Source organism: Mustela erminea, chromosome 2 (genome assembly GCF_009829155.1).
Source record: "Mustela erminea isolate mMusErm1 chromosome 2, mMusErm1.Pri, whole genome shotgun sequence".
NCBI classification, from domain to species: domain Eukaryota; kingdom Metazoa; phylum Chordata; class Mammalia; order Carnivora; family Mustelidae; genus Mustela; species Mustela erminea.
Window position 1 is genome coordinate 23,193,367 of NC_045615.1, and position 24,576 is coordinate 23,217,942.

At 34.1% G+C, this 24,576-nt stretch overlaps 1 protein-coding gene across 12 annotated transcripts in view; it reads right to left on the reverse strand.

Annotated features, from left to right (window-relative positions):
• IQCM (IQ motif containing M) overlaps positions 1-24,576 on the reverse strand; it is a 482,329-nt gene that overhangs the window by 276,705 nt on the left and 181,048 nt on the right. For all 12 annotated transcript variants that reach the window (XM_032332483.1, XM_032332475.1, XM_032332473.1 and 9 more), the window contains one exon: positions 3,840-3,955. In XM_032332483.1, coding sequence (XP_032188374.1) covers positions 3,840-3,955 — 116 coding nt within the window. The remainder of the gene's footprint in view (positions 1-3,839; positions 3,956-24,576) is intronic.

Consider the following 24,576-nt stretch of genomic DNA (forward strand, 5'->3'; position numbering starts at 1 on the left):
ATTAATTTTTCCTTCTCAGAATTTTGATAAATACCAAGGCTGTTTTCCACAACTACAGTCCTCCAGCTTGTAGGTTTCAAGATTGCTTCATATTACTATAAAGTTAGCAAACCTTTTTTTTTTTTGTCTTTTTAAGGAATTTATTTATTTGAGAGGAGAGAGAGCTCATGATTGTGCACAATACAGGATAGGGATGGCAGGGGTGGCAGCGCAGAGAAAGAAAATCTCAAGCAGATTCCCTGCCAAGCCAGAAGCCGACGGAGCCCTGATCCCAGGACCCATGAGATTATGACCTGAACTGAAATAGTCAGACATTTAACGGAGTGAGCCACCCAAGCCCCCCAAGTTAGCAAACCTTCTAAAGAATAATTATAAAATGAAACTGTGGCAAGAAAGATGGAGATGGTGGTCTTTTCCATATTATTGCTACACAATATTAAATTTTTAGTTACACAGGCATTACATTTTCAGGTGTTCACTTATCTTGAATAAATATTATCTTCCAAGACAATTAAGGCTATAAATATCTCAGTACTTCAGAGATCTTAAAAAGTAGCATTAGTAACCTTTTCTTCAAGATGCAGTTTCTTTAACTTCATTTAAAGATGTTTCAGGGAGCCATATGCTATTGCTTAAAGTACCTATAAATCTAACATAATTCTAATATAATAAGACTGCAGTTGCAGAAATGAAATATTAAAACTAAAGACATATAACATTATTAAATTATTATTTAATTAGAACTGAAAACATGTAAGAATTCAAAATACTTTAAAAAGAAAATGAAACTTCCAGGCTTAAAAGGGATGGTGTTTTCTTTAGCCAAAAGACAGCATATCCCCAGTAACTTTCTTATTTGAGTGAATTAAAATTTTGAGAAGAGTAGCTATGCTATAGAGAGTGTTTTGAAAGCAGAATGTACAAAATTTTTCTCTCCTCCTACAAAATCAAAGACAGGGTTTTCTATGCCCTCTCTCCGCTCCTCTTTTACCAAGGCAGGCTTTGACACTCTCAATTTCCTAATTGTTTTTTGGAATGACTGAATAAATTTCAGATCAAGACTACATATCGCTTCACACCCATTAGTCTGGCTGCTATGAAGAAAGTGTATAATATAATAGGTGCTGATGAAAATATGGAGATATAGGAATACTTGTGCATCAATATTGGGAATACAAAATGGTACAGCCATTGTGGAAAACAATATGGATAACTCCTTAAAATATTAAACATAGGAATACAATATGGTCCATCAATTCCACTTCTGGATAAATACCAAAAGAGAAGTGAAAGCAGGGACTCAAACAATACTTGTACACCCATATTTATAGTAGCATTATTCAAAATTTCCAAAAAGATAGAAGCAATTCAAGTGTCCCACCAACAAACGAATGGGTAAACAAAATATGATACAAGTATTCCCTGCTTTTTGAAAGTTTGCATTCTGCCACTTCCCTTGTAAGAAATATCTACATCAGTACCTCTTTTTGCTAACCCAAAGTAATCCAAAGAGGATTTTTGCTTTTATGAAAAAAGATGAAACGTGAAAATAGCACTCAGCATTCGTTTTTCAGCCATTATAAAGGCAAAAAGACCCAAGCAGTGAGAGTGGCCTTACCAAGCTCCCCTGGGAACTAGACTCAGCAAGCATCTCAGCATCAAGCCGCCATAGCTTTGAACTGTGTCTGTGAGCATCTGTGCTTTATCTTCAAGTATGTTGTTCATCTATTGGCAAGATGTGTCTTAAAATATCAGAAAAGCCTAGAAGAAGTTATTTTTTTGAATCTGGGAACACTCAAAAATTTTACACATAAATCAATGGTAATTATTTCTTCAACTTATGTAATTTCAGCTTACAAAAAAAGTTTCATAGGCATGCTCTACTTTTAGATGCAGGGAAACCTGTATATAAATACAACAGAATATTACTCAATCTTTTTTAAAAAGAAGGAAACTATGACACATGCTACCAACTGAATTATCCTTAAAGACATTATGCTATGTGAGATAAGCCAGTCACAAAAGGACACATCAAAAGACAAGAGACAATAAGTAGAATGTTTGTTGCCAGGAAATGAGGGGAGGGAAGAACAGGGAATTAGTATTTGATGGGTAGAGAGTTTTAGTTCAGAAAGTTGAAAAAGTTCTGGAGATGAATGGCAGTGATGGTCACAAAGCAGTGGGCGTATACTCAATGCCACCAAATGATACACTTAAAAATGGTTAAAAATCTTTTTTAAAGATTTTATTTATTTATTTGACAGACGGAGAGCACAAGAAGGCAGAGAGGCAGGCAGAGAGAGAGGAAGAAGCAGGCTCCCTGCCGAGCAGAAAGCCCGATGCAGGGCTCGATTCTAGAACCCTGGGATCATGACCTGAGCCGAAGCCAGAGGCTTTAACCGACTGAGCCACCCAGGCACCCCAAAAATGGTTAAAATTTTATGTATGTACATTCTACCACAATAAAAAATTGGGGTAAAAAGATTACTTAGAACTTGATGATTATTTTAAAGGATAAAGGTGATTATTTTAAAGGATAAACAAAAGAGCAATTCTTAGTAAAAAATAATTTTTAAAAATAAAAAAGCCATTTAGACTTTCAGTGGAGGAACTGATAATACAATAAGCTTCAGGAACGAAATCTGAAGGTTTGACTCTTACTCCCTCTTACCCATTCACACCGCCCCCCATACAGTTGGTTTGCAAGGATAAGATACAAGCCTCTAACTGGACTGATGCAAAAGGCCTATTAATGCCCACCCAGTCTCCACTCCAGTCCACTTCAAACTGTTTAGACAAGTGCACATACACGAAGCATTATCTTTTATGTCAAAACCATAGTTAATAGCTTCATATGTTCCTAATTTCCTACTCAGCAATGAATAAATACTCCCAGTTTTACGTTCAGATCTCTCCACAATCAAATGTACTCTTGCTAGATATATTTTCTAAAGAAATTCATTTAAATGTAGTTTGTCACACAGCTAAGAGCAGTCTTTACAGTGTTAGTATAAAACAGGGTATAGCTGAAAGGTTTAGAAGCAGTTCATTTTTTTTTTTTTACCTTTATTGGGAAAGAATAAAAACAGCCTTCCATCGGTATTGCTTTTGTTAAAGATATTGTATTATTTTCCTTAATGATATTCATATAATGTCCTTGTCTAAAACAGTGTTTAGCTTTAGTAAATTCACCCGCAAATTTAGCAACATAAGTTAAATTTGACATGATTCAAAAGTTTTGGTTTATAGGAAAAAATATAAAATCTCAACCTTTTATATTTTTATATATATAGGCACATGAGTTTCCTCTACTTGCCCTGATGAATACTAAACCCCAGATTCCACTTCCAAGTCCCAGAGTCCCACGTTTCGGTTTAGAGAGCCCTCATTCAGAAAACCATCAATGTGTGGTCATAAAATTATCCTTAGATTTTTTTAGTCCTCTAATTATCATGCACTCCTAAAAGATGTCTTCATGCGCCATTGGCCTCCATTTTATTTACTTGACAGTCTAGGTACTATTACAAAAATAGTTACTATCACATTTTGAGCAAACCATTGTGATGATCACTTTGGCTGTTAGTACTCTTCAAATAAAATTTAATACACATATTAAGAGTTTTATAAGTTACAATGGTCTGTATGGTGCAAGATTAACCCAAGACATGACAACCAAACGAAAAGCACTTCTTCAGGAAAAAAGATGAATTTCAGTGGAGAATCATTTTAGGACTGAAATAGGTCCATAGGAAAATCTCATATATCAAAATTAACCCAGTAACCTGCCAGAAAAAAAAAAATGGTAATTCAATTCTATGTCCAGTTTCACAAATACTTACAGGACAGTAATCCCGAAACACTGATGATGACCCATACAAACTAGGCCAGCTTGGGGGAGGAGTCAAACGGGAAGACTTTGTTGGCATGATTCCTTTCCAATCGGAGAATGTTTTGTCTGTTAGAAATATCAACGTAGGTTAAAACAATATTTATCCAAGAAAAGTATACACTGATCATACTGCTTAGTGTTACACAGAGGAAAGCGAATCATCTTTATGGCCCCACTATTCTGTATTAAAATCGCATCAAGTCATCTCATCATGGAGAAGGAGAAGCCATCCTACTGCACAGAGAGGCCTCAGTTAATTGGCTTCCTTATACGGTGAAGCTCTCGCGTTGTTATTGCAAACAGTGTGCCCATCAGAAAACTAATAGGCTCATTCTTTTGACTCTCTTCTCTTCAAGAACATTGACTTCTTTCTTTAGAGGAGGCTTAAAGCAAAATCATATTTGTGAGTAGCACTTACAAAAATCAAAGGGAAGCTCCTCTCCTCATTACATCAGTATTTTAAAAGAAAATTCAGAATTATGATGAAGGCACACATACTGAAATTGCAAAGTAAGTGAAATTATTAAAAGTGCTTAAGAAAATAGGTTGAAAGAGCAAAGGTCAGCCAACATAACCCTCATATATCTCCAGTCTCGTGGCAGTTGTTACATGGGATTTCCACAGAGAAATTTTTTTTTTTTTAAAGATGAGGAAATTTTAGATTATTTATTTCTCAGAAACATTAATCTCTTAAAAGAAGTAAAAATTTGGTTCAATCTTGCCATCCAGAATGAATCAAACTGTTTTCACATTTCCAATTTTCTTTCTAATACTTATTTATATACATATATTCTTTCCTGAAATTTTTAATTTAATAGAGTCATCTATGGGCTGGTTAATTTCATATAAATTTAGAGAAAACTCAAAAGTAGTAAGCTTTCATTGCTTCAATTTATTTACAGGATTGTAATGTAAGTGTCCTATAGGGAGGCAGAGTAGGAAAATAAAAGAATAAAAAATGTAATGTTATCTCAGAGACATCCTAATTAATACCATGCACACATCCTACTCCATTCTAATTTTTATGTATAAAATTTCTCCCATTTCAGTCAAAAAGAATCTTTGTCCTCTATCAAAAAGATAAAGTCTCTAGAAGAAGAAACATAATAATTCATATGTTTTAGTCACAACTCAATATGAATAAATAAAATTCTTTAGCAGAAGTAAATGCCAATAATGGAAAGATTATAAAGGATCTGAAAGTATTAGTATCTGGAAAGAGGCTAGTAAAGGAAAGGCCATACACATTATACTTTAACAGGGGACTTTTTTTTTAAATTTTTTAATTTTTTATTTTTTTATTAAGATATAATGTATTTTTAGCGCCTGGAGTACAGGTCTGTGAATTGCCAGGTTTACATACTTCACAGCACTCACCATAGCACATACCCTCCCCAATGTCCATAATCCCACCCCCTTCTCCCAACCCCCCTCCCCCCAGCAACCCTCAGTTTGTTTTGTGAGATTAAGAGTCTCTTATGGCTTGTCTCCCTCCCGATCTCATCTTGTTTCATTTATTCCTTTCCAACCCCCAACCCCCCCAGGTTGCTCTCAACTTCCTTATATCAGGGATATCATATGATAATTGTCTTTCTCTGATTGACTTATTTTGCTCAGCGTAATACCCTCTAGTTCCATCCACATCATCAAAAATGGCAAGATTTCATTTCTTTTGATGGCTTCATAGTATTCCATTGTATATATACCACACCTTTATTATCCATTCATCTGTTGATGGACATCTAGGTTCTTTCCATAGTTTGGCTATTGTGGACATTGCTGCTATAAACATTCGGGTGCACGTGCCCCTTAGGATCACTTGTATCTTTAGGGTAAATACCCAGTAGTGCAATTGCTGGATAATAGGGTAGCTCCATTTTCAACTTTTTGAGGAACCTCCCTACTGTTTTCCAGAGTGGCTGCACCAGCTTGCATTCCCACCAACAGTGTAGGAGGGTTCTCCTTCCTCCGCATCCTAGCCAGCATCTGTCATTTCCTGACTTGTTAATTTTAGCCATTCTGACTGGTGTGGAGTGGTATATCATTGTGGTTTTGATTTGTACTTCCCTGATGCCGAGTGATGTGGAACACTTTTTCATGTGTCTGTTGGCCATCTGGATGTCTTCTTTGCAGAAATGTCTGTTCATGCCCTCTGTCCATTTCTTGATTGGATTATTTGTTCTTTTGGTGTTGAGTTTGATAAGTTCTTTATAGATTTTGGATACTAGCCCTTTATCTGATATGTCATTTGCAAATATCTTCTCCCATTCTGTCAGTTGTCTTTTGGTTTTGTTAACTGTTTTTCTTTGCTGTGCAAAAGATTTTGATCTTGATGAAGTCCCAATAGTTCATTTTTGCCCTTGCTTCCCTTGCCTTTGGCTATATTTCTAGGAAGAAGTTGCTGCCGCTGAGGTTGAAGAGGTTGCTTCCTGTGTTCTCAAGGATTTTGATGGATTTCTTTCTCACATTGAGGACCTTCATCCATTTTGAGTCTATTTTTGTGTGTGGTATAAGGAAATATTTCAGTTTCATTTTTCTGCATGTGGCTGTCCAATTTTCTAACTTCTGGACTTTTATAAACCCAGAGGGATATAAAAGGATAGCATAGGGTTATTAGAGATGTATAAGCCCTCACATTTCTTATGAAGCTTTCTGAGGAATTTGAAGCATTTCTCAACTCACTAGCATTATCTCTGGCCCACCTACTTCCCGTAATGAACTTCTACAATAAGTGTTCTCACATTTTAGATAATTGGGCGTCTCTTCCCAATCTCCTTTTTAAATTTATAAACCCTTCTATAGTAAAGACAATATCTTGGTTGGAATTGCTCTGTGCTTCTGGTTCATCAGCAATGCAATTAAGGTCAACACCAGTGAACAAGAATTAGCCTCCGGAGGTGAGATCTCACAGGCAAAGGGAGCCTTCCTGATCACTGAACAGCCCAAACCCAAAATGAAACTAAATGCTATACAAATTATTTTTTCCAAGACAGTCCAGGGCATTTCAGATATTTTATATGGTTTACTCACAAAACAGACTCATGCAGTTGAGAAGGTTGTGCATTATTTTCTCCAGTATATAGGCATCACACTAGAAAATATAGCTATAACTTTTCCACTTCAAGAAGCAGTAAACCCTCCACTAAAATCCTCAAGGTAATCATTCATAATTTGATGTATGCTAATGACTCCTCCTCAGAAGCCAGGCACAGAAGGTGACATGCAACAGATTCCAGCTTATTCCACAGTCAGTCAAAAGTTATAAAATGATAGTTTGATGACCACAGTCATACATCAGACTAAATGTTCACAAGCCCCCATGGAGCCAACAATCTTTACAGATATTGCCACAGCAGACAGAGATTCTGAATGCTGGGGTGGGAGTGAGCAAGAGTATAGTGATAGGTAGAAAAATAAGAAATCTTTCTGGTAATCCCAGTTTAACAGCCGGTAGGATAGAAGAAAATATTCTGATATTAAACAAACCTGGAGAAAATGTAATATCAAAATTTGGAAAGAAACCAAAAAGTTTCCGTCAGATTAGCAAGGAATCAGTAACTGAACCAGAGCTGACTTGGAACCTAAAAATTTTGTTAAATAACTATTCATACTGATGTCCTCCTGCCTTTGCATTTCCTCAATACTTACTTAGACTCTCTGCGAATAATATTATATATTTAGTTCAAGTTATTTTGTTGTCTCCTGCATATCTTATTTTCCTTTCTAAACTTCAAAGTCTTTTACTTGCTTTGTATTTCCTGTAAAACTGAGTATAATGCTGTGTCCCAAGCGTAAGTTTAATATATACTCCTGGACTTCTTTGGCATGATTGAAAGGTCAATCAGCAAAACTGTTAAGAGTGAAAATCCCCATACAATGTAACTGATATAAATATCTGAAGGAATGGGAAAAACTTTAAAACAGGTTTTTAAATTTCTATTTTTTTCAGCACAAAATATTTTCCACCAGATTATCTTCCCTCACTTTCTAGCATCATCTTGATGTTTATAATGGTAATAGTTTTTAAATACATTTCAGTTCGGGGTGGATTCCTATTTTATTTCCCATTTTTATTTAAATTTATATAGTTAACAATGAGCCAATTATTTGCACAGGTGAGAGAAAGCTCTAAAATCTAATAAGCATAATTATTTTGGAAACGAAAATTACTCAAATGACTCACAGAAAACTGATAAGATCCTATACTCCAATGATATTGCCAAGAGAAAGAAAAAAGAAAGAAAGAGGCAAGAAGGAAGGGAAAAATCCCTAGCTAGCTAAAACATTTACCACTTCTGTAATCTTTGCCGTGACAAACATTTCTTTTGGGCTGCAAATGGATACATTTGTCCAAGTCACCTGAATATCAGCAAAAGACCAGAGACAGTAGAGGTCCAAACTTTTCAAATACACTGTTTCAGTCAACCATGAAAGAAAAAAATAAGATATTGTTTATAATAATAATATGTAATGTAATAAGAGAAATAGTTCATAAGAAATAGTCTAGGCAGCTGCCTCCAACAGAGGTGAAGTCCAAAGAAAGTGCGAATTATCTTTAAGAGGACATGACAGAGCCCATGACACTAGTGGGTTCAAGTGGTCTTGTGTCCCTAGAGCCTTTTTTTATGCCAAGCTTGTTCTGTTTCCCTTTTATCAATTCCCTTGTATCAATTAATTCTTTGAGTTAATTGCACATGCAGTTTTAATCTGTGGGTAATTACAAACAATTAATAGTTAGGAGACAGAATTAGCAGTTCTTAGTTTGATTATCTATATAATTAAAAGGGGTGGTAAACTAGAGTTGACAAATAGCATCTTAATCACTTGAATAATCAAATCCCAGAAGCTTGCTTGGGCAGCTGAATTCCATCTGTTATATCAGTTCAAATTTTAGAATCAATGACAGAAATGTCCATTTAAATCAATCATATTGTTAATTTATAGCCAAAAATGAACAATATGTATTCTCAAATTGCTTAAACTATTTACTTTCTTTCATTTGCTTAAAGGAGCTGCTTCCACAGGATTCAATAAAAATAAAGACTCAACAGACTAGCTGAACGTGTATCTACTGAATACCAGTTAATATTCATGGTTCCCAAATGTTGTATTATAAAACATCTAAGAAATATGGGTAAACACTTTCTGCAGTAGATTCTAATTAACACTTTAAGTGTGTGCTGAAAGACAGCAAGGAAGACATACCTATAATCCTTTTTTGGCTTCTGATGCGATCAGTTGTTTATAGATATAGAGCAAATACTAAGAAGCAGGATAAACTTAAAGTGAGTCAGAAAAATATAGGAGAACTTCATTCTTTTTAGGATATAATATCATACAGAATAGTGGCATCACTGCATCATATGTTTCTGAATTGCTAAGTATTTGGAAAAGTTTGTCAAATACGTTCATGCTACAAGTGGATTTTAAAAATGTTTAAAAAGAATCATTTCTGGTTCAATACATCTTTGTTAACTTTTGGCTGTGAAGCAGCCCTTTTTTAGTCCTGCTAAAACACTATAACAATAAAGAAAAAGAAAAAAAAATCTCAAGGTCACAAAAAATTAAGTCTAACCATTTACCAATTTGCAGATGAGAAAAAAAAATTTTCTTTAATTAAGATGACAGAAGTGAATTGCGGAAAGCAATTAGTGACCTTTATATAATGAGAAAATTCCTAACCCATTTGAAAGATGTTGGAAAAAGGCTTAATATCACTCAAGAAAAAGATAAATAAAAAAGGAAAAACCCTTTTCTCTCTGTGTAAGTGTTGCTTTTGGAGAACACTTCCCCTTCCACTTCCATTTCCTCACCAACCAGGATCCACTTGGACACCCCAACTCTCAGAAAACAACTAGGAGAGGGAGCAATCCTGATGGTAGCACCAGGATCCGACAAGGTCCTATTGTAAAGGAAGAGCTCTGCACAGAGGGTGGGCCTGAAAGGACTTGATAGCAATGCATAATGGGGATTGTAGTTTTCATGCACTGAACAGCTGAAAATAATAAAGAATGAAGGTGTGGAAGAAGAAAGGCCCCACCTCGGGAGAGCCAGACTGTTCCAAATGGACATCTTCAGGTGACTCAGAATTAGGCAGAAAAGTGGACATTGATACCTACTCATCAACTATAGAACTAGGAAAGACAACTGACACATCCAAGTGAACATGGAGCAGGGTAGAGAAAAATCTGTATGTTCTCTCTGTTGTAATCACTCACTGTGCACTGAGCTATTTCTCTTCATTCAGGCAGACTAAACATACTGGGGCCTACATTGGTCACGGCAATGGTAGTTAACATTTATCGAGGACCAAGACTGCTAAATCCTTTACATGAATTACCTGATCTAATCTGCACAATAACCCTAGTTTAACAGAGGAGAAAGCAAATTAAGCCACTTGCCCAAGTTTAGACAGCTAATTAAGCAGTTGTGTAAACCCAGATCATTCTCATATGAATGAAGCCCAAGTGACAGAGATATAAGGGGAAATGTGCCAGTGGAAGATTAAACGATGGCCCCAAAGATACTCATATCCCTCCCAATCCCTGAAACCTATAAATGTTAGCCTATATGGCAAGAAGGATTTTGTAAATATAATTAAATTAAGAATCCGCGGGGGGTGCTTGGGTGGTTCAGTTAAGCATCAAAGACTCTTGACTTCAGCTCATGTCATGATCTCGGGGTCATGAGATTGAGCCCCACATTGCACTCCACTCTGGGTGTGGAGCCCACTTAGGATTCTTTCTTCTTCTCCCTCTGTCCCACCTCAACCTCCATCCCCTGCCCCGACTTGCGTGTACACTTTCTCCCAGAAGGAAGGAAGGGAAGGAAGGAAGGAAAAGAAAGAAAGAGAGAGACAAAGAAAGAAAGAAAAAGGAAGGAGGGAAGGAAGGAAGGAAGGAAAGAAGAAAGGAAGGAAGAAGCAAGGGGAAAGAAAGAAAAAAAGAAAAAGAAAGGAAAGAAAGAAAGAGGGGGGAAGATTATCTGGGATATCTTGATGGCCCTTATGTGTACTTACAAGGGTCCTCACTTGCCTACAGAAGAGAAGGAAATGTGATGACAGAAGTTAGAGACTGGAGTGATTTGGGAAACAGGTTGTGAGCTAAGGTATGCAAATAGCTTTCAGAATCTGAAAAGGCATAGAAACTTTCTTCCCTAGAGTCTTAAAAAAAAATCAGTTCTGGGGAACATCTCCACTTAGTCCAGTGAAAGTGACTTGATTTCAGGTTTTTGGCCTCTAGATCTGTAAGAGAATGCACTTGTGTTGTTTTAATCTACCAAGTGTGTAGAGTAAATTGTTAGAGAAGCCCTGGGAAATTAATACAGTCTGTAATTCTAGTAAAAGAGTTTAAGTCAAAAATATTCTAGTAGGCCCAGAAGAAAATTTTAGAATAGTACTGGCATTCCACTGTACTACAGCAAGCTAAACTCTTTAAAATAGAAGCCAAAAGCAGTACAGGGAGAAAACAAACTAAGATTTTAAACTATAATAATATTTGTAAGATAAATAAAAATTGAAATGAGACATTTTTTAAAAGGAAGAAATACAAGGAAACCTAAAATGTAATGACAGAATTAAAATGTACTTCACACTTAGTAGGAGTGTAAGAGACAGTGCAGAGTATCAAATAACTGGTATTTAGCATAGTGTTCCTGGAATACAGAAGTATCTAAAGATGAAAATTATGAAAGATTATAAATTAAAGAGGACAAAAAATAAATATCCTTCAAAGAAACCATATACATTACTGAAGTTGAAACCAGAATAATCAGAAATAGAGAAAATATACACTACTGAATAATAATTTCCTGAGCTGAAAAAAAGATAGGAATCTTTGAGGGTTGTGGCTTATTGTGTATTAGGAGAAAGTAATTAAAAGAGATTTGTATGCAAGTACATTCTGCAAAATTGCAGGAATAAAGAAAATTTAAACTACTAGAAAAATTCATACACATTTACAAAGAAAAAGCTTCTCAAAGGCGTGAAAAACACAGGTTGTGATCTAATGTCTACTGTGGAACAGCATAAGAATCAATAAATAATAGAACATCACAAACAGAATTTTCAGGAAAAAGAAAGTTTGTGCAATAGAAACTTTATAATCAAACTGTTTGATTTATAAAGGCTAGGGGAAAAAATGATTCTCAAATATACAAATGTCCTGAAAGTCTGCTGAGAAAAGTCATGTTTTTGTTTACATAAAAAACATCTATCTGAAGACCAAGACATGAATCATAATTAAGGTTAGAAGAGTTTAGGAATCATGGACTAAGAGTACCAGCAGTTCTTTCCATAATCAATGCAGCCATTTCTAGTGGGACCTTGTGTAGTCACGTGGCTTCACAGCTCAGACTTACAGCTTCAGTCCACCAGTCCTAACCTCATAGTTTCTGTTTTATTCTACTTCCCTATGAATGAAATAATTTATATCTTAGTGTATAAACATGAATTCACTCAATGAGTTCAAATGAAATGTTCTTTCAATGGAATCTTGTTCTAGGATTATCAAAAACAGTAACCAATGACCAGTGTTGGTTGGTCAGCACTTACAATAGCTAAGGATCTGGAATATGTACCCAGAGACCCAGTAAACAAGACAAGAACAACAAAGAACAATATAATCACTATTTTCATTTCCATAGGACTTAAATAATGACTTTTCTACCTTTTAAAACTCCAAATAGAATCACCGAAGTCATGGGGTGCCTGGGTGGCTCAGTGGGTTAAAGCCTCTGCCTTAGGCTCTGGTCATGATCCCAGGGTCCTGGGATAGAGCCCTGCATTGGGCTCTCTGCTCCGCAGGGAGGACTGCTTCCTCCTCTCTCTCTGCCTGCCTCTCTGCCTACTTATGCTCTCTGTCTGTCAAATAAATAAATAAAATATAAAAAAAAAATGTTTTAAAAAAATTAAAAAATAATCACCTAGGTCATAACAACACCCCTCAGGAAGTGCCTCTTTCTATCCGAAGAATAACCTCTGAATATTCCTCTGGCACTCTGTGGTTTAAGGGGAAAAATATACCTGGAAATAGATTGTAAGAAATACACACCAGAATTTCACAGAGAGTTATCTCTTGGTGGTAGAATAATAAAGAGATACTCTCTGTGAAATTCTTTTTTTTTTTTTTAATGTGATAGTGTTCTGTATTTTCCACATTTTCTGCAATTAATTATAACTAATTGCAACTTGAGAGATAACACATTTAAAATAAAACTATATAATTTTAGGTAAAAATAGGCAAAAATTATGTTAAAAAAAAAAGGCTATGAGCAAAAGCAAAGTGTAGTGAAATCACCACAGAACTTTAGGGACATTTACATCTAAGGAGACATTTTACTTCTTTTTTCCTAACAAGGACATTTTGTACTTGTAAATTTGTCCTCAATGGCCACAACATTTGGGGAGTGGGGAGGAGATGCAATATCTTTAAACAGTCAAAACACATAATCCCCTCCCAGAAAATAAGAGAAGCGGTCTGCTGGATTGTAGTAGCTTTGAGAAAGTCTGGTCTTAGGTTGAGAAAATACTGTTTGTTTGTTTGTTTGTTTGTTTTTGTTTTTACATTTTGTTTTAATTTTTATTGTGTTATGTTAGTCACCTTAAAATACATCATAATTTTTGATGCAGTGTTCCAAGATTCATTGTTTATGAATAACACCCAGTGTTCCATGCAATCTGTGCCCTCCTTAATACCCACCACCAGGCTTACCCATCCGCCTACAACCCTCCCCTCTATAATCCTGTTTGTTTCTCAGAGTCCACAGTCTTGCACGGTTTATCTCCCCCTCTGACTTCTCCCCCTTCGCTTTTCCTTTCCTTCTCCTAATGTCCTCCATGTTATTCCTTATGTTCCACAAGTAAGTAGAACCATATGATAATTGACTTTCTCTGCTTGCCTTATTTCACTCAGCATAATCTCCTCCAGTCCCATCCATGTTGATACAAAAGTTAAGAAAATACTCTTGATTAACTAAAGCAGAAGCCCAGGCACTAGGTGTGTCACAGATTTACTTTTGCAATACAAGGGCAGCTCTCTGAACACATGGTCTGGAAATGCCTCTTGAAGACAGCTCACCTGTCATTTTTGCCAAGAAGTGCTATGACAAATACAATGCATCTGGCCACTGACTGCACACTCCAGGTGGGCAGAAGTTAGGTCCTGTGCACTGTTTTATCCTTCACACAACCACAGTAACTAGTATAGAATATGCACAAATAGTTTTGAACAAATGAATGTTAAAATGAAGTGGATGATGCTTGTTTTCCAGATGGTAATGATGTGATAGGCTTCTAGGCAAAAAAAAAAAAAAAAAAAAAAAAAAAAAAAGACAAGAGTTCCAGGAGAAAAATGGATATTGGGTGGTAATTCGGTGGGAGTGTTCTTAGTGGTCTCTGCCCCACCCCTGCAAAAGGAAGCAACAAATAACTAGCCATATGTTTCTCTTCTATAATTTTTTTTAATTAATTCTTCCAGGTTTACTATGCACTGTTGTTTGGACAATATGGATCTTACTGATTTTAGTCAAGGGTTTGGTGCCAAACATACATGAGTTAGACACGAGCAGGTATGCGCACCAAACCTACTTGGCTCAGACTGCCCAGTTTGGTCTCTGCACCACATGGAAACAATCTGACACAGTCAAATCTTACATTGTAACAGTTTAAATGCCAAAGGAACAAAAAAGAACTAGGTTGTTGGCTAGGAGGTGAAGCAACTCCTTCACTTGTTTCTGAAGCAAGTTGATAATCCCAATGTTAGAAATCTGGAACCTAAAATGACTGTTAAATTGAGGGCATGACTCCTCATGATGCCTTCACATATATGCATCAATCAAAAAAATATCCACATCCCACTCCCTTCTGGGTAAAGGAGGTTGACTTGAATATTTAGCTTTCTACAAATTCTTTCAAAAAATTCTAGAAATGAAGATATAGTTGTTTTGTAATATAAAAGGATGATTACATTTAAAAAAATAAAACTATCTACAAAACATTTTGTCAAAAATCTTTGGTATTTTGTTTATTCACAGATTATGCATGAGCTAGAATAATTGTGCAAATTGTGGAATGAGCTTGCCTTTTTAGAAAATAAAAACAAGAATCTAATCCCCTAAAAAAGATTGTTAATTTTTAGTTATTTCTACCTGTCTTTGATGATTGGCTTGTAAGAAAATTGAAGTTCATTAATATATCATTATCTTTACTAAAATTCATTAAGACAATACAGTCAAGGCAGGAGAAAAGATTCTGGTGGCAAAAACAAAAATATAATTATATATCAGCATTTTAGCTCTCTTTATGTCAGTATTTTCATTCTAAATGTTTCATTCTATTCTTTTCTACTCTCCTAGACATGGCTACAAGAGAGTTTGTCTGCTGGAAACTTAACTAATTTATAGGCAGAGTATTACAGAAAATTAAGTACAATGAGATTCACAAAGCCTAAGTCAATAAAGATAAAGCAAGTATCACACACAAATATAACAAATATCAGTTAAATAAGCTAACAAAATGAAATTTCTATTATTCTGATTAAAAAGTACAATTATTGGACTTAAGAATTAGCCATTTCTATTCATCCTTTCCAGTCTTTTCAATCATCATCAGAAAGGAGGCAAAGATATAACATAAATCAACATTTCTACTTGTTAGATATATAAATAATAGTCTAAATTCTGGGTGAATGATAAAGATTCTGGATTTTAAAGTGTTAAATATTATCTATAAAGCTCAGTAACCATGTGGACCTTGTTTCCATTATCACTAATAAATGAAAATTGACTGTACTAATAAAATATTTCACAGATGCTCTGTCTTCTTACTCCTACACAGCAACAGATCAAATTCAACAAAATTTGGTTCTTTTGAGAAACATAATATGTATCATTTTAATAGCAACTTTAAGAATAAATGAGAACAAAATAAAGTTTATTCTTAATTTACCTTATTGGTTTTACCTTACCGGTTTTTTTACTTGCCTTAACCTAAAAAAGTATTGAAGTCCACTCATTTGCCTATGCCATGGTCTCCATTTGTGATAGTTAATTTCTGTTGAATTGTCTAAAATATGGTGGCCAGATATTTGGTCAAACATATCTGGATACTGCTGTAAAGGTTTTTTAGATGAGATTAATATTGATATCTCCTTTGAATAAAGCAGATTGCTCTTCATAACATGGGTGGGCCTTATCCAATCAGTTGCAGGCCTTAAGAAAAAGACTGACCTTCCTGCCCAAAAAGAGAATTCTGTCAGCAGACTACCTCCAGACTCAAATTTTGGACTTGTTAACCTCTACAATTGCATAAGCAAATTCCTTAAAATAAATCTTATCATATATAGAGTCAAGAGGAGAGAGAGATTTAAGGGATCACATATGAAGAATGAGAGAGAGGGTATATATCACATATCTATCTCTCTATCTAACTATACCTCTATCTATCAAAACATCTATATAAATATATAAATAAGTAGATGTAAAGATCTAAGTATATTTATATCAAAAGATAGAGAAAGTTTGGGGCAACCTATTGGTTCTGTTTCTCTGAAGAACCGTAACTACTATCCCCCATAAGACATCCTAACCAGTCTCCACCATCCCAAAGTATATTCAACTTTCAAGGCCAAATTTTCAAGGCCCATCATTTTTTCTCTCCACTCAAAAAAGCATATTGGAATTCAAAGAAACGTGACTGGCATGATTACAAAGATAAGCCTCAGTCTATTATAATTACTGGAAATTTAATTAATTTTAAAATTTTTTGTCTTTTCAGCATTAGAAAAAATATGCCTTGCAGCTACCTCACTGATATGATAGAACAATGTGAGTGATCATGAAGCCTGAGGCCACTCATCTCCACCACTAGGACAAAACACAACTCATTGTTTTTTCTGCTTATGGGTTACCTTTTTCTGTGACTTAATTCAGCCACAAGTCCATAAATTCTTTACAGGACATGGTAATATCTAAAATGTATTTGTAGTCCTATACACCAAATGCACAACATTCTGTATGGTCAGTTTTCAAAAAGGTAAAAAAATTTTAATCAAGATCATTTTGCCTTCAAAATTCAGATGATACCTTCACTTCCATTATGGTTACTTATACCAAAATGTCTCTATCTCTGTAAAAGATAAAAGCAAAAATTATATAACAACTCCCATTTCCACTTGAATGAAGCTTCTATCAAAATATGAAAAATATAGAATATGAACAATTACTAGATACTAGTTGATTAAGTTATTTTACTTTTTAGATGAGGTAATGATATTTTGGTTGTTCTTTAAAAAGAGATTCCTTATATTTTATAATAAAACTGAGAAATATTTAATGGAAAGATATCAAGGATTTTGCTTTAAATAGCCCAAGTTGGGAAGAGAACTGAGTGGGTGCATGGATGAAATAATACTGGCCATGAATTTATAATTATTGAAGCTGGGTGATGGGTGCTCATGGTTTATTATCCTACTCTCTTTATTTTTGTATATATTTAGATTTTCCATAATAAAATGCTTTTTTATGTTTATTCCAAAATGCATAAACTTTGCCAATGCCAAGAAAAGTTTGAATTAAATAGCTAATCATCAGGAAAAAAGAGCAGACCACAGAGCAAAACATGAATAACAATACTTTTCTATCTGGCAAGATCTAGTTTGAAAAAAGAAGAATAGAACTGCAAAATAAGGTTCAAGAAAGCTCAGCTAAGCAAAATGCCCACCAAGTCCTCACATGGTGGCTTTGTTGAAGTTATTGTAAAATCCTAGGCTGGAACCTTCGTCGGGAGAGCAGAGCATCAAAAATCTGGGTTGCTGGGGGGAGGGGGGTTGGGAGAAGGGGGTCGGATTATGGACATTGGGGAGGGTATGTGCTGTGGTGAGTGCTGTGAAATGTGTAAACCTGGTGATTCACAGACCTGTACCCCTGGGGATAAAAATATATGTTTATAAAAAATAAAAAATTAATTAAAAAATATCTGTTTATTGTCTGTCTTCCTTGATAGAATATAAGTATTACAAGGTCAATAACTTGTCATGCTCACCAGTGTCTCTCCAGCAAGAAGCAAAGCACATACAGTAGGTGCTCAATAGATATCCATTAATTATTCCTGTATATAAAATATGTTCTCCCCTGGCTACTACCACAAGACCATAAACTATTAATTATAGATATTAAACCATCAGAATAAATATTCATCTCAGAGATTCAAGCTTTAATTATATCTTTCTGAAAATTATTTATCAGTAACTTACATCTATTTAACATGTTAAGATGAGCTTCTACATACACCATCTCATTTTAGCTTCATCCAAAAAGAGATAGATAAAACAGGGATTACTTCCCCCATTTTAGAAAAGAAAAAATTGAGGCTCAGAATATCTGATCTGCTGAGACTCCAATCCTGGCTTTTTACTCATGATCCTTCTCTCTTTCAACTGGAGAACCATCTGTATGTTCTTTAAGAATATCTCTAATTAATCAAGCATTTTCACTCATTATTATTAATTCTAGGAGAGAAAACATCCTGAAGTTGAGCCCAGAGTCAAAGGATGAGAGGCAGAAAATCAAACCTATTATGTGGGCTTTTAGATATGATATTAGGGAATATCATTTCATATATTAAGAGACATGTAGAGTCCACCATTCACTTTACATATAGAAAGCCAAACACACACACACACACACACACAAAAATCTTTTCCACTCTAGCAATGAGAACAAAACAGATAGCCTATAAAACAACAATTCTGAGCCACTAGAAGAGCTGAGGTCACAAGGCAACCTAATGAACAGTTTGGCAAGCTCTTCCAAGAAAAGACAGAATACAATTCACCCTGGACAGACCATGAGAAGAAGAGATAACCATCACAGAAGCATGCAAGAAAAAAATAGCTGAAATTTTTTATAAACCTTTAAAGGTCAAATGCACACTCAATTACTAGTACAGAATTCTTAGAAGCCCAAATGGGGCATCTGCATCCACACTTTAACTCTTTTCTAAAAGCTCCCAGTGAGTCTGATGGTAAGGCAAGATATCTGAGAGAGACCTCCTCTGTGACATAGGTGTGTGGGTCTAGCCTTAGTTTACAGGTGGAGCAGAAGAAACTAGAGAAACTTGTCTCCAAAAGAGACACTGAATGAGGACAGTGGGTGGCTTGCTGCAGCAGGAGGAAAGCCAGGAAAGTCAACTAAGTTTAGGAAGCCATTAAAATCCTGATAGCAAAACAAGACAAGGATTTTATAAGAAATAAAAATACACCAATGTCCTTGAGAAATATAGATGCAAAAAAACTTAATAAAATATTAGCAAATCAAATCCATCAATATTTGAAAAGCATAATATATAATGATCAATTAAGTATAGCCCAAGAATATAAAGTTGGTTTTATATATGAAAATTATTAGTGTAATTCATTCACTACAGTAAAACACTGAGAGAAAAATCAGTAATCATTAAAGTATACATAAAAAACATTTTACAAAATTCAATACACATTTATGATTTTTAAAAGAATTTACCACAAATTAAGAAAAAGGGAAATTTCCTAACCCTGATAAAGGGAACCTACAAAGAAATATAGCTAATGTCATACATGATGATGAGATATTGATGCCATCTGCCAAAGATTTGAAACAAGATAGGATGCCTGTAATCACTGCTTCTATTTAACATTGTGCTAGAGTTTCTAACTAGTGCAATAAAACAAGACAGTGATAAGTCATACAACTTGGAGAGAAAAAAGTAAAGCTATATTTATTCATAATGACATCACTGTGTATGTATAAAATTCTAGAGAATTGAAAAGAAAACCAATAGAAGTAGTAAGTGAATTTAGCAATGTTGCAGTGTACAAAATCAATTAAAAATCAGTTGTATTCCATATAGTAGAAAATTACAAAAATCAGTTAAGAATAAATTTAACAAATAACATGTAAAACTTTACATAAATATAAAAAATATGTTTTACAAATATAAAATATTGCTGAGAGTAAAGACTTACATAAATAAAGAGATGTATTATGCTGATGGATTGAACACTTAGCATTAAGTTTGTTGTTTTATATCCCTCAAGTGATGTATAGCTTCAAAACAAAGCCAATTATAATCACTTTTTCTGGAAATTAACAAGCTAACTTTTAAAAAGTTTGTTTGGAAAAGCAAAGGAACAAGAATAGTTAAAACAGTCTTGAAAATAAATAAAATTGAAGGATGCATACCACATATTTTCAAGACTTACTATAAAGCTACAGGAATAAGATTATGTGGTATTGGCAAAAAACATATAAATAGACTAATGAAATAGAGTAGAGACCTAAAATAGACACACAAAAATACAGAGATTTTTGACAAAGTTACTAAAGCAATTCAATGGAAAAAGAAAAATATCTTCAACAAATGGTACTACCTTGAGCCATATACAAAAATTAATTTTGAAATGGATCATAGGTTGAAACATAAAACATAAAACAACAAAGCCACCAAGAAAAAAGTATAGGAGAGCTCCACAACATTGGAACTAGCAATGATTTTTTTAAAGAAGACACAAAGCACAAGTCACAAAGAGAAAATGAAAAATTGGACTTCATAAAAAATAAAACCTACTCATAAGAAAAGGCAAAAAGAAAAAAAAAAAGGCAAGTTACACACTATGAGTAAATATTCACAACACATGACAAGGACCTAATTCCAGAATATATAGACTCTTACAACTCAGTGACAAAAAAACAAGTCACTCTATTTTAAAAATGGGCAAAAGACACAGACACATTATAAAAGATACACAAATGAAAAATATGCATGTGAGAAAGTGCTTAGCATCCATCATTAGTCATCAGGCAGAGGAATGCAAATTGAAACCTCAAAGAGCTACCTCCACTGAAATGGCTTAAATGAAAAAGACTGACAACAAATGTTGGAGAATGGGGGGCAACCAGAACACTAATACACAACTGATGAGAATGTAAAACGGTTATCACCACTTTGTAAAACACATTTTCCTTAAATAGTTAAATAGTTAAACACACATCTATTCTGTAACCCAGCAATTCTGCATCCAGATATTAATCCAAGAAAAATGAAAACATAGGCCCACACAAATGCTTGCACCAAGTGTTACTGGAAGCCTTATTCATAATAGCTAAAAACTGGAAACAATTCAGATGTCCATAAACAGGAGAATGGATAGCTACACTGTGGTATTATCAAACAATAGCAATGAAAAGAATGAACTATTTTCTCTATCTCTCCTAAACTTATCTAAGAAAAAAAAAAAAAAAGGGGGGGGTGGGAGGTGACACCTGGGTGGCTCAGTCCATTAAGTGTCCATTCTTGATTTCAGATCAGGTCATGATCTCAGGGTTGTAAAATCCAGCCTAGCTCCATGCCCTGCATGGAGCCTGCTGAAGATTTTCTCTCCCTTCTCCTTCTGCCCCTCCCTCCTCTAAAAAAAAGAATGAACTGATACATGCAACAACATGGATTCATTTCAAAAACAAGCTAAACAAAAAATGTCAGACAAGAAAACATACACGTTACATGATTCAAATTATATGAAATTCCCAAATTGGCAAAAACGAAACTATGACAATAGAGATCAGGTCAGTGCTTACTTTAGAGGCAGAGAATAGAATAGGGGTAGACTGATTAGGAACAGTCTGACAGAAACTCTGTAGAGTGACAGAAAAGCTGTATCTTGATATCTATTCCTTAAAACTTAATGAATGGGATCTCTGAGATATGAGCATTTCACTAAATGTAAGTTATATTTCAATAAAAAATAAAGATAAATATTCTATGTGCCTTCTATTAGCATCTTCACATAAGCAATTTGTATTACTCATGTTATGGTACCAAATCAAATTTAAATTATAATCCTAAAAAGTTAAGAGCTCCTCCCAAATGCTTTGAAAGTATTTTACCTTCAGAATAAATCAGTCACAAAACAAACCATTTCAAAAATCTAAGTGGCTGAATGGTTTTTCTGGGAATAAGTTCTTGTTATTTTACTAGCAAATGCACCAAATTTTAAATATCATTTTTCAAGTATTACATTGAGGTGGTTTTCTGTTAAGGAGAATTAGCACTCTTGTATGTATTTTAAATTGGCATGGAAGATTTTTTTTAACTTCAGTATTTCTGCAATATTATACAATTAAAGTTATCAATATTCTGTTCTAAAAGTAGTAATCAAAGTTGAGCACTTCACAGTTTATACTTCTACATAGTCTTGTCTGATTCTTGTATTTACCATGATTAGTAGATAAAAGAGTAATTGTCTTCCTCATTATAAATAAGACAAAACATTGGTTTTCTCTTCTTTTACTCTTATTCCTGATCTTGCTTGAAATTCCTGTTTGTTTAACTATTTTCCTCTTCTATTCCTTAAATTCTAACCATATTTCCTAACTCTATCATCTCCCTTAAATGCTTTGTGTTTAATTGAGACCCCCACTTTTCCTAAATAAATTATTCTTTTTATCCAATTTTTTTTTCATTTTGAGGCCTAATCTTTCAATACAAAGGAAATTTCAATGATGCCAAAAATACATTAAAAGATTTTTAGCAACTAGACATCTTTGATGTATCCTTCAGAAAATATTTGTTCTCATTTTCATTGATAATTAAAAACCTAACTCTGACAAAACAACAGAAAAATTTCATAGAAAATTAGAGTAATGAGTGAATGAACATAATTTTATTTAACCATTTTACTTATTATTCTTCTCTACTTCAATTCATTAATTCTAATGAAAATTGTTTTTAAAGACCTGTGGTATTAGAATCACACATAATCCTATCTATTTTTAATTATGTATTATTTCAGAAACACTAAAAATTGAAAAATATAAATACCATTTTAAAAATTCATGCTGTACAGATTAATTGTGGAAAACCACTTCCATTCACATACAATTAAAAGAAAATTATTAGGGGACAATTAAGATCATGAAAAACATAAGAATTCTTTTTAAAAGTCTACGGGTTTTCCCAATTTTATAAGTGGGAGATTAGTGTGGGAGATATTCCCACAGAGGAATTTAAGACAAATATTAGAAACCCAGGAAAAGAAGACTTTGTAACATTGAATTATACTCATTTTCATGCATTAGCCTTCCATTTTTTAAGTCAGATAAGCTTACAAAATTTACTTTAGTTCACATGGTCATGAATTATTAAGTCTAATTTTTAAAACTTGCCAGAGAAACTACCTCATTGTAAAACAGGAATTGTAAATCTGTTTGGAAAATCAATTTAAAAAAATAGTCAAATTAAGGAATAAGATCCTGCTTTTTGTAGTCTAAAAAATGATTAAAAAATCACTATAAATAAATTAACCAGTTTTAAAACCAATTAACCAATATTAAAATTTTGGCTATCAAGGACAAAGTTAAATTCTCAGTGTGTATATTCAAGAAGAAATACTCCAAACAGTAAGGAGAAAGAAAGAAAAAATTAAAAAGCATTCAAACAAACAAAAACTACCTTCAGGAAATCCGCTCACAGAGGTTTGCTTTGTAGGACTGATGGTACAAGTAATTAATATGACAATTAACAAATGGCACTTTATAGAACTGCTAAACCCCAGTAAAACCTTTAAGTCAAACCACCTTGGCTTTTATTTGTTTTTAAGCAACAGAATTATAGTTTGCCGTCATAGTTTCACTACCTCATGTTTAAAAGATTCATATGTATGAAATGCTCAAAAGAAACATCCCTTATATACACTGTATTTCCCAGTGGACATAGCTTAGCACAAACTGATAAAAATGAAGGGTCATAAAATAGAAAATCCATTTTCATACTCATTGGTGTGTAATTGAATAGATTCTTTGAATAGTTGCTATAAATTAATTCCAACTTAAAAGCAATGAAATATTTTACCTTTTGCAAAGCAGTCAGGAATGACAAAACTATTCTTTTCCCCCTTTAGCAAAGAAGAGATATTCTGTGATTTCAACAGTTATTGCCTTCATCTATCTAAACTATAAACCCATCTCACGGACTGCACAGGAAAATTTGGAGCTCCTTCAAAGCTCAATCATCCAAATACAACAGACATTCTCATTGGTTTAAAGTATATTTTAGAACACTAGGATATTGTTCTAGGATATTAAATTTGAAAAATGACTGACTTTGGTTTCCTTATGAGTTAGGACATAGTAATGAATAGTTCTCCTCAGAGTTAGGATAGAGTCAAAAATATATTTAGGGACACAAATAGGTCTACTGGTCCATAAAATTTGTATCAGCCTTGGCCATATGTATTAGAGAGAAAAACCACATCAGTTATTTTTCTTAATTAGGAGCAATAACTGAGCTACCTACCAGAACTCACACACAATATAATATCTACCACAGAGAGGTTTATGTTCTAAGACATACATTCAGTAAGAGTAGCCTACAGATCAGTGCTCACTTTTATTTTTAACTTCTCTTTCTTATACTTTTTTAATCAGAAGTGTTATTTACCACCATTACACTCACTCAAGCAAGTAATACTTATTAAACCTTAGGAATAATAATATAGTGTGGTTTTCTTCAGGGCTAAATACATTGTTACACCTAGTATTTCAGTCCAATACATGGTTTTATCATCTACAATCCCAGCAGGTATTTATTTCATGTTTACTAGGTGCAACTAAACACTGAATGCTTACTATGTGCCCTGCACGTGTTAAGTGTTGAGAGT